The sequence below is a fragment of the Procambarus clarkii genome, chromosome 73 (genome assembly GCF_040958095.1).
Source record: "Procambarus clarkii isolate CNS0578487 chromosome 73, FALCON_Pclarkii_2.0, whole genome shotgun sequence".
Taxonomy (NCBI): Eukaryota; Metazoa; Arthropoda; class Malacostraca; order Decapoda; family Cambaridae; genus Procambarus; species Procambarus clarkii.
The window spans coordinates 13,926,557-13,942,668 of NC_091222.1; the positions used below are offsets into that span (position 1 = coordinate 13,926,557).

Here is a 16,112-nt window from a genome sequence, read left to right on the forward strand (position 1 = left end):
TACCACTAGGAGCTAGTGACCATTGTGTCCTAGTCTTTGACTACATGATGGAGCTTAAAATTGTGACCAAAGGACAAGAGGTCCGGGAAAGGAGACTTGATTACAGAAAAGGGGACTACAGAAGGATAAGGGACTACCTGGGAGAAGTGCAGTGGGAGGAAGAACTTAGAGGAAAAACAGTGCAAGGTATGATGAACCAAGTCATATTGAAATGCAAGGAGGCTGAAGATAGATTTATTCCAACAATAAAGGAAAAAAGCAGGAGGGAATATAATAACCCATGGTTTAATAGACAGTGTTAGGAAGCAAAGGTGAGAAGCAGGAGGGAGTGGAGGAAGTACAGAAGACAAAGGACAGAGGACAACAGGATTAGATGTAACAGAGCTAGGAATGATTACATTAACATAAGACGAGTGTCGGAAAGAAATTATGAGAATGATATTGCAGTCAAAGCGAAAAAGCAACCAAAATTACTACATAGCCATATAAGAAGGAAGATGTCGGTAAATGACCAAGTGACATGACTGAGGAAAACAGAAGGGGCATATACAGAAAGCGACAAGGAAATCTGCGAGGTACTGAATGCAAAATTCCATGGAGTGTTCACAACCGAGCCTGAGCAGCTCCCATTGTTAGAAGAGATTACCCAAGATGAAAGACTATCAGATAAAGAGGTGACAGCAGAGGATGTAATGAAACAGTTGACAACACTGGATGCAAATAAAGCTGTTGGACCAGACAAAGTATCACCGTGGATACTTAAAGAGGCAGCGCAGGCTCTCAGCGTGCCTCTGGCAATGATCTTTAATGAGTCACTTATGTCGGGAGAATTGCCCAGTTGCTGGAAGGAGGCAAATGTCGTACCGATTTTCAAAAAAGGTGATAGGGAGGAGGCACTTAACTACAGACCCGTATCACTGACAAGCATCCCCTGCAAAATACTTGAAAGAATAATTAGGCTAAGACTTGTTGAGCACCTGGAGAGCATTGGGTTTGTAAACAAGCACCAACATGGGTTCTGGACAGGGAAATCATGTCTAACAAACATTTTAGAATTCTATGATAAAGTAACAAGGATAAGGCAGGACAGAGAAGGCTGGGCAGACTGCATATTTCTTGACTGCCAAAAGACCTTTGATACGGTACCGCACATGAGACTGCTATACAAACTTAAGAGGCAGGCAGGAGTAAGCGGAAAGGCCCTAGTATGGGTGAAGAACTACCTAACAGGAAGGAGCCAGAGGGTAATGGTAAGGGGCGAAAAGTCGGACTGGCGAACAGTAACAAGTGGAGTACCTCAAGGATCGGTGCTGGGACCAATCCTCTTTCTAATTTACGTAAATGATATGTTTACAGGAGTGGAATCATACATGTCAATGTTTGCAGATGACGCAAAATTAATGAGAAGAGTTGTGACAGACGGGGATTGTAGGATCCTCCAAGAGGACTTAAACAGGCTGCAGAGATGGTCAGGGAAATGGCTACTGGAGTTTAACACCAGTAAATGTAAAGTTATGGAAATGGGATCAGGTGACAGGAGACCAAAGGGACAGTACACAATGAAGGGGAACAGCCTACCTGTAACGATTCGAGAAAGAGATCTGGGAGTGGATGTGACACCTAATCTAACTCCTGAGGCACATATAAATAGGATAACGACAGCAGCGTACTCTACACTGGCGAAAATTAGAACTTCGTTCAGAAACCTAAATGAGGAAGCTTTTAGGGCGCTTTACACTGCCTACGTGAGACCCGTCTTAGAGTATGCCGCGCCATCATGGAGCCCCCACCTGAAGAAACACATAAAGAAACTGGAGAAGGTTCAGAGGTTTGCGACGAGGCTTGTCCCAGAGTTACGAGGGATGGGATATGAAGAGCGGCTGAAGGAACTGAACCTTACGACACTAGAGAAAAGAAGGGAGAGAGGAGATATGATAGGGACATATAAAATACTCAGGGGAATTGACAAAGTGGAAATAGATGAAATGTTCACACGTAATAATAACAGAACGAGGGGACATGGGTGGAAACTGGAAACTCAGATGAGTCACAGAGATGTTAGGAAGTTTTCTTTTAGCGTGAGAGTAGTAGAAAAATGGAATGCACTTGGGGAACAGGTTGTGGAAGCAAATACTATTCATACTTTTAAAACTAGGTATGATAGGGAAATGGGACAGGAGTCATTGCTGTAAACAACCGATAGCTAGAAAGGCGGGATCCAAGAGTCAATGTTCGATCCTGCAAGCACATATAGGTGAGTACATATAGGTGAGTACACACACACACACACACACACACACACACACACACACACATGGTATAATAGAGCATGTATGGAAGCGAAGAAACTGAACAAAAGGGCGTGGAGGAACTTCCGAAATAACAGAAAACAAGAAAGCAGAGAGAGATACCATAGAACCAGGAATGAGTACGTCAGGGTGAGAAGAGAAGCAGAGAAAAGTTTTGAAAATGATTAAAATAAAAAGTTTAGCAAACAAAGCCAAGACCGAACCACAGCACTACTCCACAGTCACATCAGAAGGAAAACAACAGTGGAAGAACAGGTATTGAAACTTAGAACAGGCAAGGACAGGTAAACAGAGAATGACAAAGAGGTGTGTGAAGAACTCAACAAGAGGGTCCAGTTCCAGGACGTCTTCACAATAGAAGAAGGTGAGGTCGCTGTGCTAGGAGAAAGGGAGGTAAACCAGGCGGCCTTGGAAGAGTTCGAAATTACGAGAGAGGAGGTCAAGAGACACCTGCTGGATCTGGATATTAGAAAGGTTGTTGGTCCAGATGGGATCTCACCATGGGTACTGAAAGAGTGTGCAGAGGCACTTTGCTTGCCACTCTCCATAGTGTATAGTAAGTCACTGGACACGGGAGACCTACCAGAAATATGGCAGACGGCGAATGTGGTACCAATATACAAAAAGGGTGACAGGCAAGAGGCACTGAACTACAGGCCAGTGACTTTGACTTGTATACCATGAGAGGTGATGGAGAAGATCGTGAGAAAAAACATGGTAACACATCTGGAGAGAAGGGACTTCGTGACAACTCGCCAACATGGGTTCAAGGAGGGTAAATCTTGCCTGACAGGCTTAATAGAATTCTATGACCAGGTGACAAAGATTAAGCAAGAAAGAGAGGGCTGGGCGGACTGCATTTTCTTGGATTGTCGGAAAGCCTTTGACACAGTACCGCATAAGAGGCTGGTACATAAGCTGGAGAGACAGGCAGGTGTAGCTGGTAAGGTGCTCGAGTGGATAAGGGAGTCCCACCTAAGCAATAGAAAGCAGAGAGTTACGGTAAATGGTGAGACCTCCGATTGGCGTGAAGTTACCTGAGGAGTCCCATAGGGCTCTGTACTCGGTCCTATCTTGTTTCTGCTATATGTAAATGATCTCCCGGAGGGTATCGATTCATTTCTCTCAATGTTTGCGGACGATGCCAAAATTATGAGAAGGATTAAAACAGAAGAGGACTGTTTGAGGCTTCAAGAAGACCTAGACAAGCTGAAGGATTGGTAGAACAAATGGTTGTTAGAGTTTAACCCAACCAAATGTAATGTAATGAAGATAGGTGTAGGGAGCAGGAGGCCAGATACAAGGTATCATCTGGGAGAGGAAATTCTTCAGGAGTCAGAGAAAGAAAAAGACTTGGGGGTTGATATCACGCCAAACCTGTCTCCTGCAGCACATATCAAGAGGATAACATCAGCGGCATATGACAGGCTGGCCAACATACGAACGGCATTCAGAAACTTGTGTAAAGAATCATTCAGAACTTTGTATACCACATATGTCAGGCCAATCCTGGAGTATGCAGCCCCAGCATGGAGTCCATATCTAGTCAAGGATAAGACTAAACTGGAAAAGGTTCAAAGGTTTACCATCAGACTAGTACCCGAGCTGAGAGGTATGAGCTACGAGGAGAGACTACGGGAATTAAACCTCACTTCGCTGGAAGACAGAAGAGTTAGTGGGGACATGATCACCACATTCAAGATTCTGAAGGGAATTGATAGGGTAGATAAAGACAGGCTATTTATCACAAGGGGCACACGCACAAGGGGATACAGGTGGAAACTGATTGCCCAAATGAGCCACAGAGATATTCGAAAGAACTTTTTTAGTGTCAGAGTGGTGGACAAATGGAATACATTAGGAAGTGATGTGGTGGAGGCTGACTCCATACACAGTTTCAAATGTAGATATGATAGAGCCCAATAGGCTCAGGAATCTGTACACCTGTTAATTGACGGTTGAGAGGCGGGACCAAAGAGCCAGAGCTCAACCCCCGCAAGCACAACTAGGAGAGTACAACTAGGTGAGTACACAAGTACAAAATATACTGTAAAATAAAAAAAAAAGAGCTGAACATTCTGAATCTACAGAAGCATATTTGTTCACTCACTGTGGCAATCTGGTTGGCCCATTTAGACGAGTCTTTGAGTATTTGACTGGTCAAGTTGGTTGATGACGGCTTAGGACTTGGGAAGTGTGAGGTGATGATCTTGTGCGAGACGCAGGAGGTTGTGATGAGTCTGGCTCCTCGCCTGTTTGGAAGACGCAAGAGATTGTGATGAATGATGAGTATTTGGTTGGATGAGTATTTGTTGCACAATAAACTATTTATTTATTTAAATTTATATATATATATATATATATATATATATATATATATATATATATATATATATATATATATATATATATATATATATATATATATATATATATATATATATATATATATATATATATATATATATATATATATATATATATGTTTCATTGAATATGACCGCATATTCTGTATTTATTATTTTCTGGTTTAGGGCTTCTATCCCTCTAACTATTTTCTTAGCATCATGCTATTTTCTTAGCATGTATTATCACCTGACCTAATGCGGGTATAAAATCAACTAGTATTGTAAGATCTGTTCACTTGAGAATGAACCATGGAGGTTCGAAACGTCGTGCAAATTATACAAATAAGTGTAATACACTCTATAGTAAATCACTTCTTTTCTTCACCTTAAAAGTACGAAAATGAGTTTTGGAGAACTCCTATTTCAATTAAGCCCTGATGCTAAGAAAATAGTTAGAGGGATAGAAGCCCTAAACCAGAAAATAATAAATACAGAATATGCGGTCATATTCAATGAAACATGTTTGAAAGAAAACCTGCTGCCAGTATACACCAATATATATATATATATATATATATATATATATATATATATATATATATATATATATATATATATATATATATATATATATATATATATATATATATATATATATATATATATATATATATATATATATATATATGCGAACAAGCCTGAATGGTCCCCAGGACTATATGCGACTGAATATATATATATATATATATATATATATATATATATATATATATATATATATATATATATATATATATATATATATATATATACAATATATATTTATATATATATATACAAGAAGCTACATTGGGTTTATGAAGGTACATAGCATGATGTGTTTACATTCTTGTAAAGCCACTAGTATGCACAGCGTTTCGTAACATTAACGCATTTCGCACAGTAAACAAAGATGAGAATGGGTTCCACAATGTACTGTGACTCACAGGATGAGTAAGAGGTGCACAATAAACTACCACTCACAGGATGAGTATGGATTGCACAAACTACTGGTAAGAAGATGAGTATGGGTTGCACAATACATTACCACACAGAGGGTGAGTATGGGGTGCATGTAACCAAAGACTCACAAGATGAGTATGAGTGCACAATAAACTACCACTCACAGGATGAGTCTATGACATTTGTGCTTTATATTAGGGTAACTAAAATACACCTGTTTCCCCAAAAAATACTTAATGACAAAGTAATGAGCGTTGTTGATCGTGTTACTGAAATTAACTGTCAAATTGGTTTAAAAATGCTTAGGATAACATAACATACCCATCCTGTGGGCGGTAGTGGACATCATACTTATGATGTGGGCGGCAGTGGACGCCATACCCATCCTGTGGGCGGTAGTGGACCTTATACCCACCCTGTGGGCGGTAGTGGACTCCATACGCATCCTATGGGTGGTAGTTAACCCCATACCCATCCTGTGGGTGGTAGTAGACGATATACTCATCCTGTAGGCGGTAGTTAACCATTTACCCATCCAGTGGCGGTACTGGACCCTATACTCATCCTGTGGGCGGCAATGGAGGCATACCCATCCTGTGGGCGGTAGTGGACATAATGTTCCTACTGTGGGTGATTGTGGGACCCCATACCCATTCTGGAGGCGGTACAGTGGACGCCATACACATCCTGTGGGCGGAAGGGGAACATATACCCATCCAGTGGGCAGAAGTGGACCCCATACTCATCCTGTTGATGATTGTGAGTCCCCAAATCCATCCTGTGGGCAGTAGTGGACCCCATACCTATCTTGCAGGTGGTAGTGGACGCCATACTCATCCTGTGGGTGGTAGTGGACCATATACCCATCCAGTAGGCGGTAGTGGACCCCATACCCATCAGACCCCCAGTAGGATGATAGTGGTCCACATACCCAGGCTATGGGCAGTTGTGGGGCCAAACCCATCCAACAAGTGGTATGGACCTCTTACCCACTTAACAGATGGTAGTAGGCCTTATACCCATCCTACATCGTCGTCGCCTCTAAATCAACAACAATAGGATACCCATCCTACAGTTGCGTGTAGACACCATACAAGCCATGACAATCATTCTTGGAGTCCCAAGAACTGCCAAAACGTCTAATCTACGAGAGGAGTTGTCCCTTCCCAGTATTAAAAGCAGAATTCAGGAGCTGAATGCTAAGCTTGCAATTAGGATAGCCAGAGATCCCCATTACAATGATATTGCCAAGAAAAAACTGAGCTCTGTGCTACTTTCAGGGGGAAACAGGAGAAGCAAAAAATGGCATCACAGAGCAGTCTGCTACCTTGAAGAGCTTCACCTGCTTGAGCAAGCCCGTGAGCTCCTGCCTGTAGAGAGGTTACCTCCCTGGGAGGATGACTCGTGCAAGATCATCATCAATGAAATGGCAATGAAAAAATCCAACATGATACCACAAGAAATGAGGCACAAGTATCTCGAGGACATTTATAAAGAAGCCGGAGATGAATTAGATCAAATCTACACTGACGGGTCATCTAATCCTATCAATGGCAGGGCTGGTGCAGCATACACGGTAATCAAGGATAATACCTTCCAACGCAGAAATGAAGACAAAGCACGTATTGAGAACTATGCCTCTTCAACGCAAGCAGAGCTAACTGCCATTGTTATGGCGTTAAGGTTTCTTGAACGGAACACTAATGGTGCAGTGATTTGCACCGATTCAAAAGCAGCACTGCAAAGCCTAAGTAAAAATCAGGCAGAAAATCTTGCAATAGTCGCTGAAATCAAGAGAGCTGTGAGAGTACTTACCAACCAGGGAAGAGTCATCAAGTTTCTGTGGATCCCCTCCCATGTTGGAATATGTGGGAATGAACGAGCAGATGTGCTGGCTGCTGAAGGCGCTGAAGGAGACCATATTGAATACTTCATACCCAAGACTCAACTACAAATTAGAGGTATTATCAGGCAACATCACCGTGACAAGGTAACTGAGGAAAGGAGGATAGAAGCACAAACCAGTGAATCTGTACGATGGTACAACATGGTTGCAGCTGGCAATCCCAATCAGTATGGCCGAAGAGGAGGACGACGAGGGAGAGAATCTGTAATAGCGAGAATCCGTCTTGGATACAAATATCCATGGAGATTTGGAATGGAAACAACAGTTGATCAGCGAAGTTGCAGCATCTGTGGTGAGAGTGATGGACACCGCCTTGACCACTATCTACGTGAATGTGAACACCTGAGAGACATTAGGAATAACTGTAGAATAATAAACCCCACATTGTTTGAGTTAGGAAAACACTTTTTGTCAAATGTTGATACTGTTCTTAAAAGATTTCCCAATTTTGCACCCGCAAGATAACGTAAGCTTTTAAGGGTTGATAAATGTTAATCTTCTTGTTTGAGGAGCTGTTCACTTGAGACAGTTAAGCAAGTCCCAGCTGTGTCTGGGTACAAGTGACAGGATGAACAACCCAGCGGGTTTTCTTCCTATTGGGGAGTGTTGTACATTCTGCTATGGCGGTATGTTCACTCACAAGATGAGTGGCGCTGCCCAATAAACTCGCCCCTCGGGGCAAAATTAAATTAAAATTACCATACCATCCTGTTTGCAGTAGTTTACCCAGTAAGTAATGTATCATCGTTTTCTGTTGACATTCCTACAATACATTCTTTATAGATTTTCAAAGCACAAACTAGTGTACATAATGTTGTTTGGTGAAGCACTCTTATTCTATGTTATTTATTTATTTATTTATTTATTTATTTATTTATGCATATACAAGAATGTACATAAGGAATGTGAGGATACAATTATGGTAATTACAGTCTTGTAAAGCCACTAGCACGCGCAGCGTTTCGGGCAGGTCCTTAATCTAAGAAAATTTTAAGGAGGTAAATACTTGCAAAATTTATAGACAAAAAAATGATAACAGATTACATGGAATGAAAAAAAAAAAAGATGAGAGAAAATTATAGGTACAGTATATTAAAGCACATAGGTAGCTATGATTGATTGCAATGACAGCTTAAAATGGTAGTTGACAACAAATTGGTAGGCACAATACAGCAGAAACAATATAAGATTGATTGCAATGACAGCTTGAATGGTAGTTGACAAAAATTGGTAGTCACAATACAGCATATGGCTAGCACATAAAAGAAGACAGCAATGAACACAATGATAAGGTTGTTTGATATTACATAAAAATTAGGAGATTGGGTACCACTAGGTACAGAGCAAATTTAAAGCTCAGTGTAGGAAACTAAATAGATGAAGTTAGGTACTTTTTGGTTTTGCTTTTAAATAAGGCAAAAGTTTTACAGTTTTTCAATTCACTAGGGAGTGAGTTCCATAGACTAGGTCCCTTAATTTGCATAGAGTGTTTACACAGATTAAGTTTGACCCTGGGGATATCAAAGAGATATTTATTTCTGGTGTGGTGATAATGGGTCCTATTACATCTGTCCAGGGAGAGTTTCAGAGCATGGTTTGCATTTAAGAACAGGGTTTTGTAAATGTAGTTGACACAAGAGAATGTGTGGAGGGAGTTAATATTTAGCAAGTTTAGAGATTTAAACAAGGGAGCTGAGTGTTGTCTGAAAGCAGAGTTAGTTATTATTCTGATAGCAGATTTTTGCTGTGTGATGATGGGCTTAAGGTGGTTTGCAGTGGTAGACCCCCATGCACAGATACCATAATTAAGATAGGGGTAGATTAGTGCATAATATAGTGAGAGGAGAGCAGAGTTAGGAACATAATATCTGATTTTGGAGAGTATACCAACTGTCTTAGAGACTTTCTTAGTTATGTGTTGAATGTGGGTGCTGAAGTTGAGTCTCTTGTCTAGGAATAGGCCAAGAAACTTGCCATCATTTTTATTACTGATGTTAATGTTGTCTATCTGTAGCTGAATTGCATTTGATGATTTGCTTCCAAATAAGATGTAGTAAGTCTTTTCGATGTTTAATGTTAGTTTGTTCGTTGACATCCATAAGTGGACTTTTTTTAATTCATTATTCACAACATTATTTAGTGTATGTGGGTTGAGGTTTGAGTAGATAAGGGTAGTATCGTCAGCAAACAATATAGGTTTGAGAATATTAGAGACATTAGGCAGATCGTTTATATATATAAGAAATAGAAGAGGTCCTAAGATGCTGCCCTGTGGCACTCCAACGGTAATTGGTAGAGTGGAAGAAGTTGTATCATTGATGGTTACATATTGGTGTCTGTCACTAAGATAGGATCGGATGTAGTCAAGGGCAAGGCCTCGGATTCCATAATGCTGGAGTTTAAATAAGAGGTAGTTGTGATTAACAGTATCAAAGGCTTTTCTTAGGTCAATGAAGAGTCCAATCGGAAACTCATTTTTGTCAAGGGCTGAGTAGATAATGTCAAGGAGACTAATGATTGCATCATTGGTACTCTTTTGGGACCGGAAGCCAAACTGGCAGGGGCTGAGTATGTCGAATTTTACGAGGTAGGAATAGAGCTGTTTGTAAATAATTTTTTCAAATATTTTTGATAGAATGGGTAGATTTGATATTGGTCTATAATTGTTTATGTCCGCCGGATTGCCTCCTTTATGGACTGGCGTTACTCTTGCTTTTTTGAGGATATCAGGGAAGGTGTGACACTCTATAGATTTGTTGAACAGTAGTGCTATGGGTGGGGCAAGGGCATGGGAGGCTCTCTTGTACACAATGGACGGAATTTCACTGGTGTTCCCTGCCTTGGTTTTTAGAGAGTGTATGATGGACACAACATCTGCCGGGCTGATTGGTGAAAGGAGAAGAGAGTTTGGATAGCTGCCTGAGAGATATGTGTTAATATGTGTCTGAGTCTGTGGGATTTTACTGGCAAGATTAGCACCAACCGATGAAAAGAAACTATTAAATTCATTTGCCATTTCTAAATCAGTTGACGGTATACCCCCATCCTTGTAGAGTTTTATTTGGTTATGTGAGTGTTGTTTAGTTCCTAGGATACTAGAGATAGTTTTCCAAGTGTTTTTCATGTTGCCTTTTGCTTCATTGAATCTATTCACATAATATGCAAGTTTTGCCTTTCTTATGATACTGGTAAGCATTGATGTAGTTTGATGTAACAATTTAAAGTGCTTATTATAATTTACTGGGAACAACTAATATTAATATTTCTCAAAACAAGACTACGAGCCTTCAATAGGATGTAGCTGAATTTATTCATTTATTTATTTATTTATTTATTTATTTATATACAAGAAGGTACTGTGGAGGGAACCATATTCAAAATACCCACTAGGGTAACTTTTTAGATTAGCCGCTCCTGATTGGTGCGCGGCAGCTCGTCACCGCGCGTCTGCGCATCACCCCCGCACGCATGACTGGAGGCGAGAGGGAGGGCAGACGAGAACTGCACCTAGCTGAGGAAGGACCTGTTAGTAACGCCCCCTGGACTGTGGTTATCCAGCACCCCATATTGGCCAGCTATCATTGGACCTCGCCCATTCTCGCCCCTAGAAGCCGTTATATTTTACTTTATTCATTATTTTATTACAATTATATTATTTTACTTTATTTTCATCCGTCATTATTTTACTTTACAATTATCATTTGTCAATTTTTTTTTTATATATTCATCTTGACAGTCTCTACTGATTTTTTTGTTCTCTCCACCAAACTTGTGTATCCTCCATGGCAATCAAGTGACTTTTATTCTACCTCTAATTGTTTCAATTCTTTTGTTTACTTGCATTTATTGTTGTGTTTTGCCATAATTATTCTCTAATTTAAGCAGACTCAATACTTTGTAAGTTCTTATTGTATTGTTATATTATTGTATTGTTGTGTTTTGCTATAACTACTTTCTATTTTACAGCAGATTTAGTTTTCATCTGTTCCTGTAATTGCTTATCTTATTGTATCGTGACATTATCTTATCTATATGCTTACTGATATTGATCCTGATCGAAATCTTCTGTCCCATATCCACACAAATCAGCACATTGATCATCATTATTGCAGGTATTACACAGCAAATCTTGCAAAAAACAAACTCCTAAATAGCACCTGCTTATCAGTTTACAACCAAAATGTTAGGTCACTTGGTAAACATTTTGATGATATAAATGCACTTCTTACAGCACTAGGTACTAAATTATCTTTCATCATTTTAACAGAAACTTGGCTAAGTAATGACTATACCCAACTCTACAATTTAGCTGGTTATAAAGCCATTCATAACTGCAGGCCTAATAAAAAAGGTGGCGGTACAGCAATATATTACAAAGATACCTTCACTTGCAATAGTGTCATTAGTGATAGAGACGACTATTGTGAATATACCTTTGCCAAGTTCTCCAGTAAATCCCTTAAATCCTCCCTGATAATCGGTGCCATCTATAGATTTCCTAATACCAACATAGCTTTATTCTCAGACAATGTAAGGAATCTTATCATAAATAACAATCTCAACAAAAATCACATCATTCTGGGAGGTGATTTCAATATTGACCTGGGTCTTCAAAACAACCCTCAAGTTGACTATTTCCGTAACAGCATGCACTCCTGTATGCTAATCCCCACAATCACCAAGCCCACCCGAGTCACTCAAACATCTGCCACTACCCTGGATCACTTATGGACTAATATAACAGCTTCCCTTACATCTGGGGTAATTTATGACAGAACAACTGACCACTATCCTACTTTCCTCATAGCAAACATTGACACATCACCACCAGAAACCAAAAAACATTCTTTCAGGCTACATAGTGAATCAGCTTTAGGCAATCTCTCTAATGCTCTCCACAATATTAACTGGGAATTGAAATTTAATAATTCACAGGATATAAACTCCTCAACTAACCTCTTTCTCTCCAAAACTCTAAGCCTCTACAACACTCACTGTCCCCTCCTTACCAAACAAGTAACTGATAAAAGAAAAAATAACCCGTGGCTCACAAGTGGCATAATTAAATCAATCAACAAAAAACATGAATACGAAAAGAAATTTAGGAGTGGTCTAGTTTCAGTGGAAGTAGTTAAAAGGTACTCGTCAGTGCTTACCAGTATCATAAGAAAAGCAAAACTTTCATATTATGAGACTAGATTCAAAGAAGCAAAAGGCAACATGAAAAGCACATGGAATACCATCTCTAACATCCTGGGAACTAAACAACACTCCCACAACCAGATAACACTCTCTAAGGATGGCCTTACACTGTCATCTGACTTAGAAATGGCGAATGAATTTAATAGCTTCTTTTCATCGATTGGTGCTAACCTTGCAAGTAAAATCCCACAGACTCAGACACATATCAACACATATCTCTCAGGCAGCTATCCAAACTCTCTTCTCCTCTCACCAGTCAGTCCGTCAGATGTTGTGTCCATCATACACTCACTAAAAACCAAAGCTGGGAACATCAGTGAAATCCCATCCATTGTATACAAAAGCGCCTCCCATGCCCTTGCGCCACCTATAGCTCTGCTGTTCAACAAATCCCTTGAGTGTCATACCTTCCCTGATATCCTTAAAAAAGCAAGAGTAACGCCAGTTCATAAAGGAGGTAATCCGTCAGACATAAACAACTATAGACCAATATCGAACCTACCCATACTATCAAAAATATTTGAAAAAATTATCTATAAACAGCTCTACTCCTATCTCGTAAAATTCGACATTCTTAGCCCCTGTCAGTTTGGCTTCCGCTCTCAAAAGAGTACCAACGATGCAATTATTAGTCTCCTTGATATAATTTACTCAGCTCTTGACAAAAATGAGTTTCCAATTGGACTCTTCATTGACCTGAGAAAGGCCTTTGATACTGTTAATCATGATTACCTCTTAAGTAAACTCCATCATTATGGAATCCGAGGCCATGCACTGGACTATATCCAATCCTATCTTAATGATAGACACCAATGTGTAGCCATCAATAATATAATCTCTCCCATTTTACCAATAACTGTTGGAGTGCCACAGGGCAGCATCTTGGGACCTCTTCTTTTTCTTATATACATAAGATCTGCCTAATGTCTCTAACATTCTGAAACCTATTTTGTTTGCTGATGATACTACCCTCATCTACTCCCACCCCAACCCACATACACTAAATGGTGTTGTTAATAATGAACTAAAAAAAAGTCCACTTATGGATGTCAACCATCAAACTAACAGTTAACATAGAAAAGACCTACTATATCCTATTCGGAAGCAAATCTACAAATGCAATTCAACTTCAGATTGACAATGTAAACATTAGCAATAAAAATGATGGAAAGTTTCTTGGCATATTCCTAGACAAGAGACTCAACTTCAGTACCCACATACAACACATAACTAAGAAAGTCTCTAAAACAGTTGGTATACTCTCCAAAATCAGATATTATGTTCCTAACTCTGCTCTCATCTCTCTATATTATTCACTAATCTATCCCTATCTCAACTATGGTATCTGTGCATGGGGTTCAACCACTGCAAACCACCTCAAGTCCATCATCACCCAGCAAAAATCTGCTATCAGAATAATATCAAATTCTGCTTTCAGACAACACACAGCCCCCTTGTTTAACTCCCTAAACATGCTAAACATAATCTCACTCCACAAATTCTCTTGTGTCAACTACATTTACAAAACCCTGTTCTTAAATGCAAATCCTTGTCTGAAACTCTTCTTGGACAGATGTAATAGGACCCATTATCACCACACCAGAAATAAATATCTTTTTGATATCCCCAGAGTTAAACTTAATCTGTGTAAACACTCTATGCAAATAAAGGGACCCAGTTTATGGAACTCACTCCCTACTGAATTGAAAAGCTGTCCAACTTTTACATCATTCAAAATCAATACTAAAAAGTACCTAATTTCATCTTCATAGTTTTTCACTTTTTGCCTTAAAATTGCACTGTATCAATTGCTACCCAATCTCCCAACCTTTATGTTCCCAATTTGTACATCTTTACCATTGTGATCATTGCTGTTTTCTTATATGTGCTGCCAATCTGTTGTATGGTGTTTATAAATCTTGTTTATCTGTACCTTTTGCTACCCAGTCTCCCAATCTTTATGTACCAAATCTGAACATCTTTACCATTGTGATCATTGCTGTCTTATATGTGCTGTCAATCTGCTGTATGGTGTCTATTAACCTTGTTTAAATTACTAATCAAGCTGTCAATGTAATCAATCAGAGCTTTAATATAACAATATGCTTTAATATACCTACTTATCTCTCTCATCTCATTTTTCTCTTGTAATGTATCTTTATCATTTATCAACTCTGATTGAAATTACCTACTTAAAATTATCTGCTAGATTAAGGACCTGCCCGAAACGCTGTGCGTACTAGTGGCTTTACAAGAATGTATATACTGTACTATCCAATGTATTCTCACAAACCCAATGTACCTTCTTGTATATATATAAATAAATAAATAAAATAAATAAATATTGCTTCAGCAACCCTGGGAGAAGACTTCAGCCCAAGAGGAGCCGCTGTTTTCCCCGTTTTCTCCACATTCCCTTGTATGTTGATTACCACGTGGTTGGTCAGCCATAGCCCCAAGGCGACCGCCTCCTCAGTACATTGGGTTAGAGAGAATACATAGCATAGTATTTACAATCTTGTAAAGCCACTAGTACGCGCAGCGTTTCGGGCAGGGCCTTAATCTAACAGATAATTTTAAGTAGGTAAATTCGAGCAGAATTCATAAAATGATAACAAATACATTGCAAGAAAAAAAATGAGATGAGAGAGAATAGTAAGTATATTAAAGCACATTGGTATTTTAAAGCTCTGCTTGATTACATTGACAACTTGATTGGTAATTTAAACAAGATTAACAGACACCGTACAGCAGATTGAAAGCACATATAAGAAGACAGCAATGATCACAATGGTAAAGATGTTCGGATTGGGTGCATAAAGATAGGGAGATTGAGTAGCAATAGATACAGTGCAATTTTAAAGCAACAAGGTAAAAAAAACTATGCAGATGAGATTAGGTACTTTTTAGTTTTGTTTTTGAATGACGCAAAAGTTGGACAGCTTTTCAATTCATTAGGGAGTGAGTTCCATAGACTGGGTCCCTTTATTTGCATAGAGTGTTTACACAGATTAAGTTTGACTCTGGGGATATCAAAGAGATATTTATTTCTGGTGTGGTGATAATGGGTCCTATTACATCTGTCCAGGGAGAGTTTCAGAGCAGGATTTGCGTTTAAGAACAGGGTTTTGTAAATGTAATTGACACAAGAAAATTTGTGGAGTGAGATTATGTTTAGCATGTTAAGGGAGTTAAACAGGGGGGCTGAGTGTTGTCTGAAAGCAGAATTTGTTATTATTCTGATAGCAGATTTTTGCTGGGTGATGATGGATTTGAGGTGGATTGCAGTGGTTGAACCCCCATGCACAGATACCATAATTAAGATAGGGATAGATTAGTGCATAA

At 39.3% G+C, this 16,112-nt stretch overlaps 1 protein-coding gene across 5 annotated transcripts in view; it reads right to left on the minus strand.

Moving 5' to 3' along the window:
- LOC123774144 (uncharacterized) overlaps nt 1-16,112 on the minus strand; it is a 270,075-nt gene that overhangs the window by 225,308 nt on the left and 28,655 nt on the right. For all 5 annotated transcript variants that reach the window (XM_069312678.1, XM_069312674.1, XM_069312675.1 and 2 more), the window contains one exon: nt 4,420-4,561. In XM_069312678.1, the coding sequence (XP_069168779.1) occupies nt 4,420-4,561 (142 nt within the window). The remainder of the gene's footprint in view (nt 1-4,419; nt 4,562-16,112) is intronic.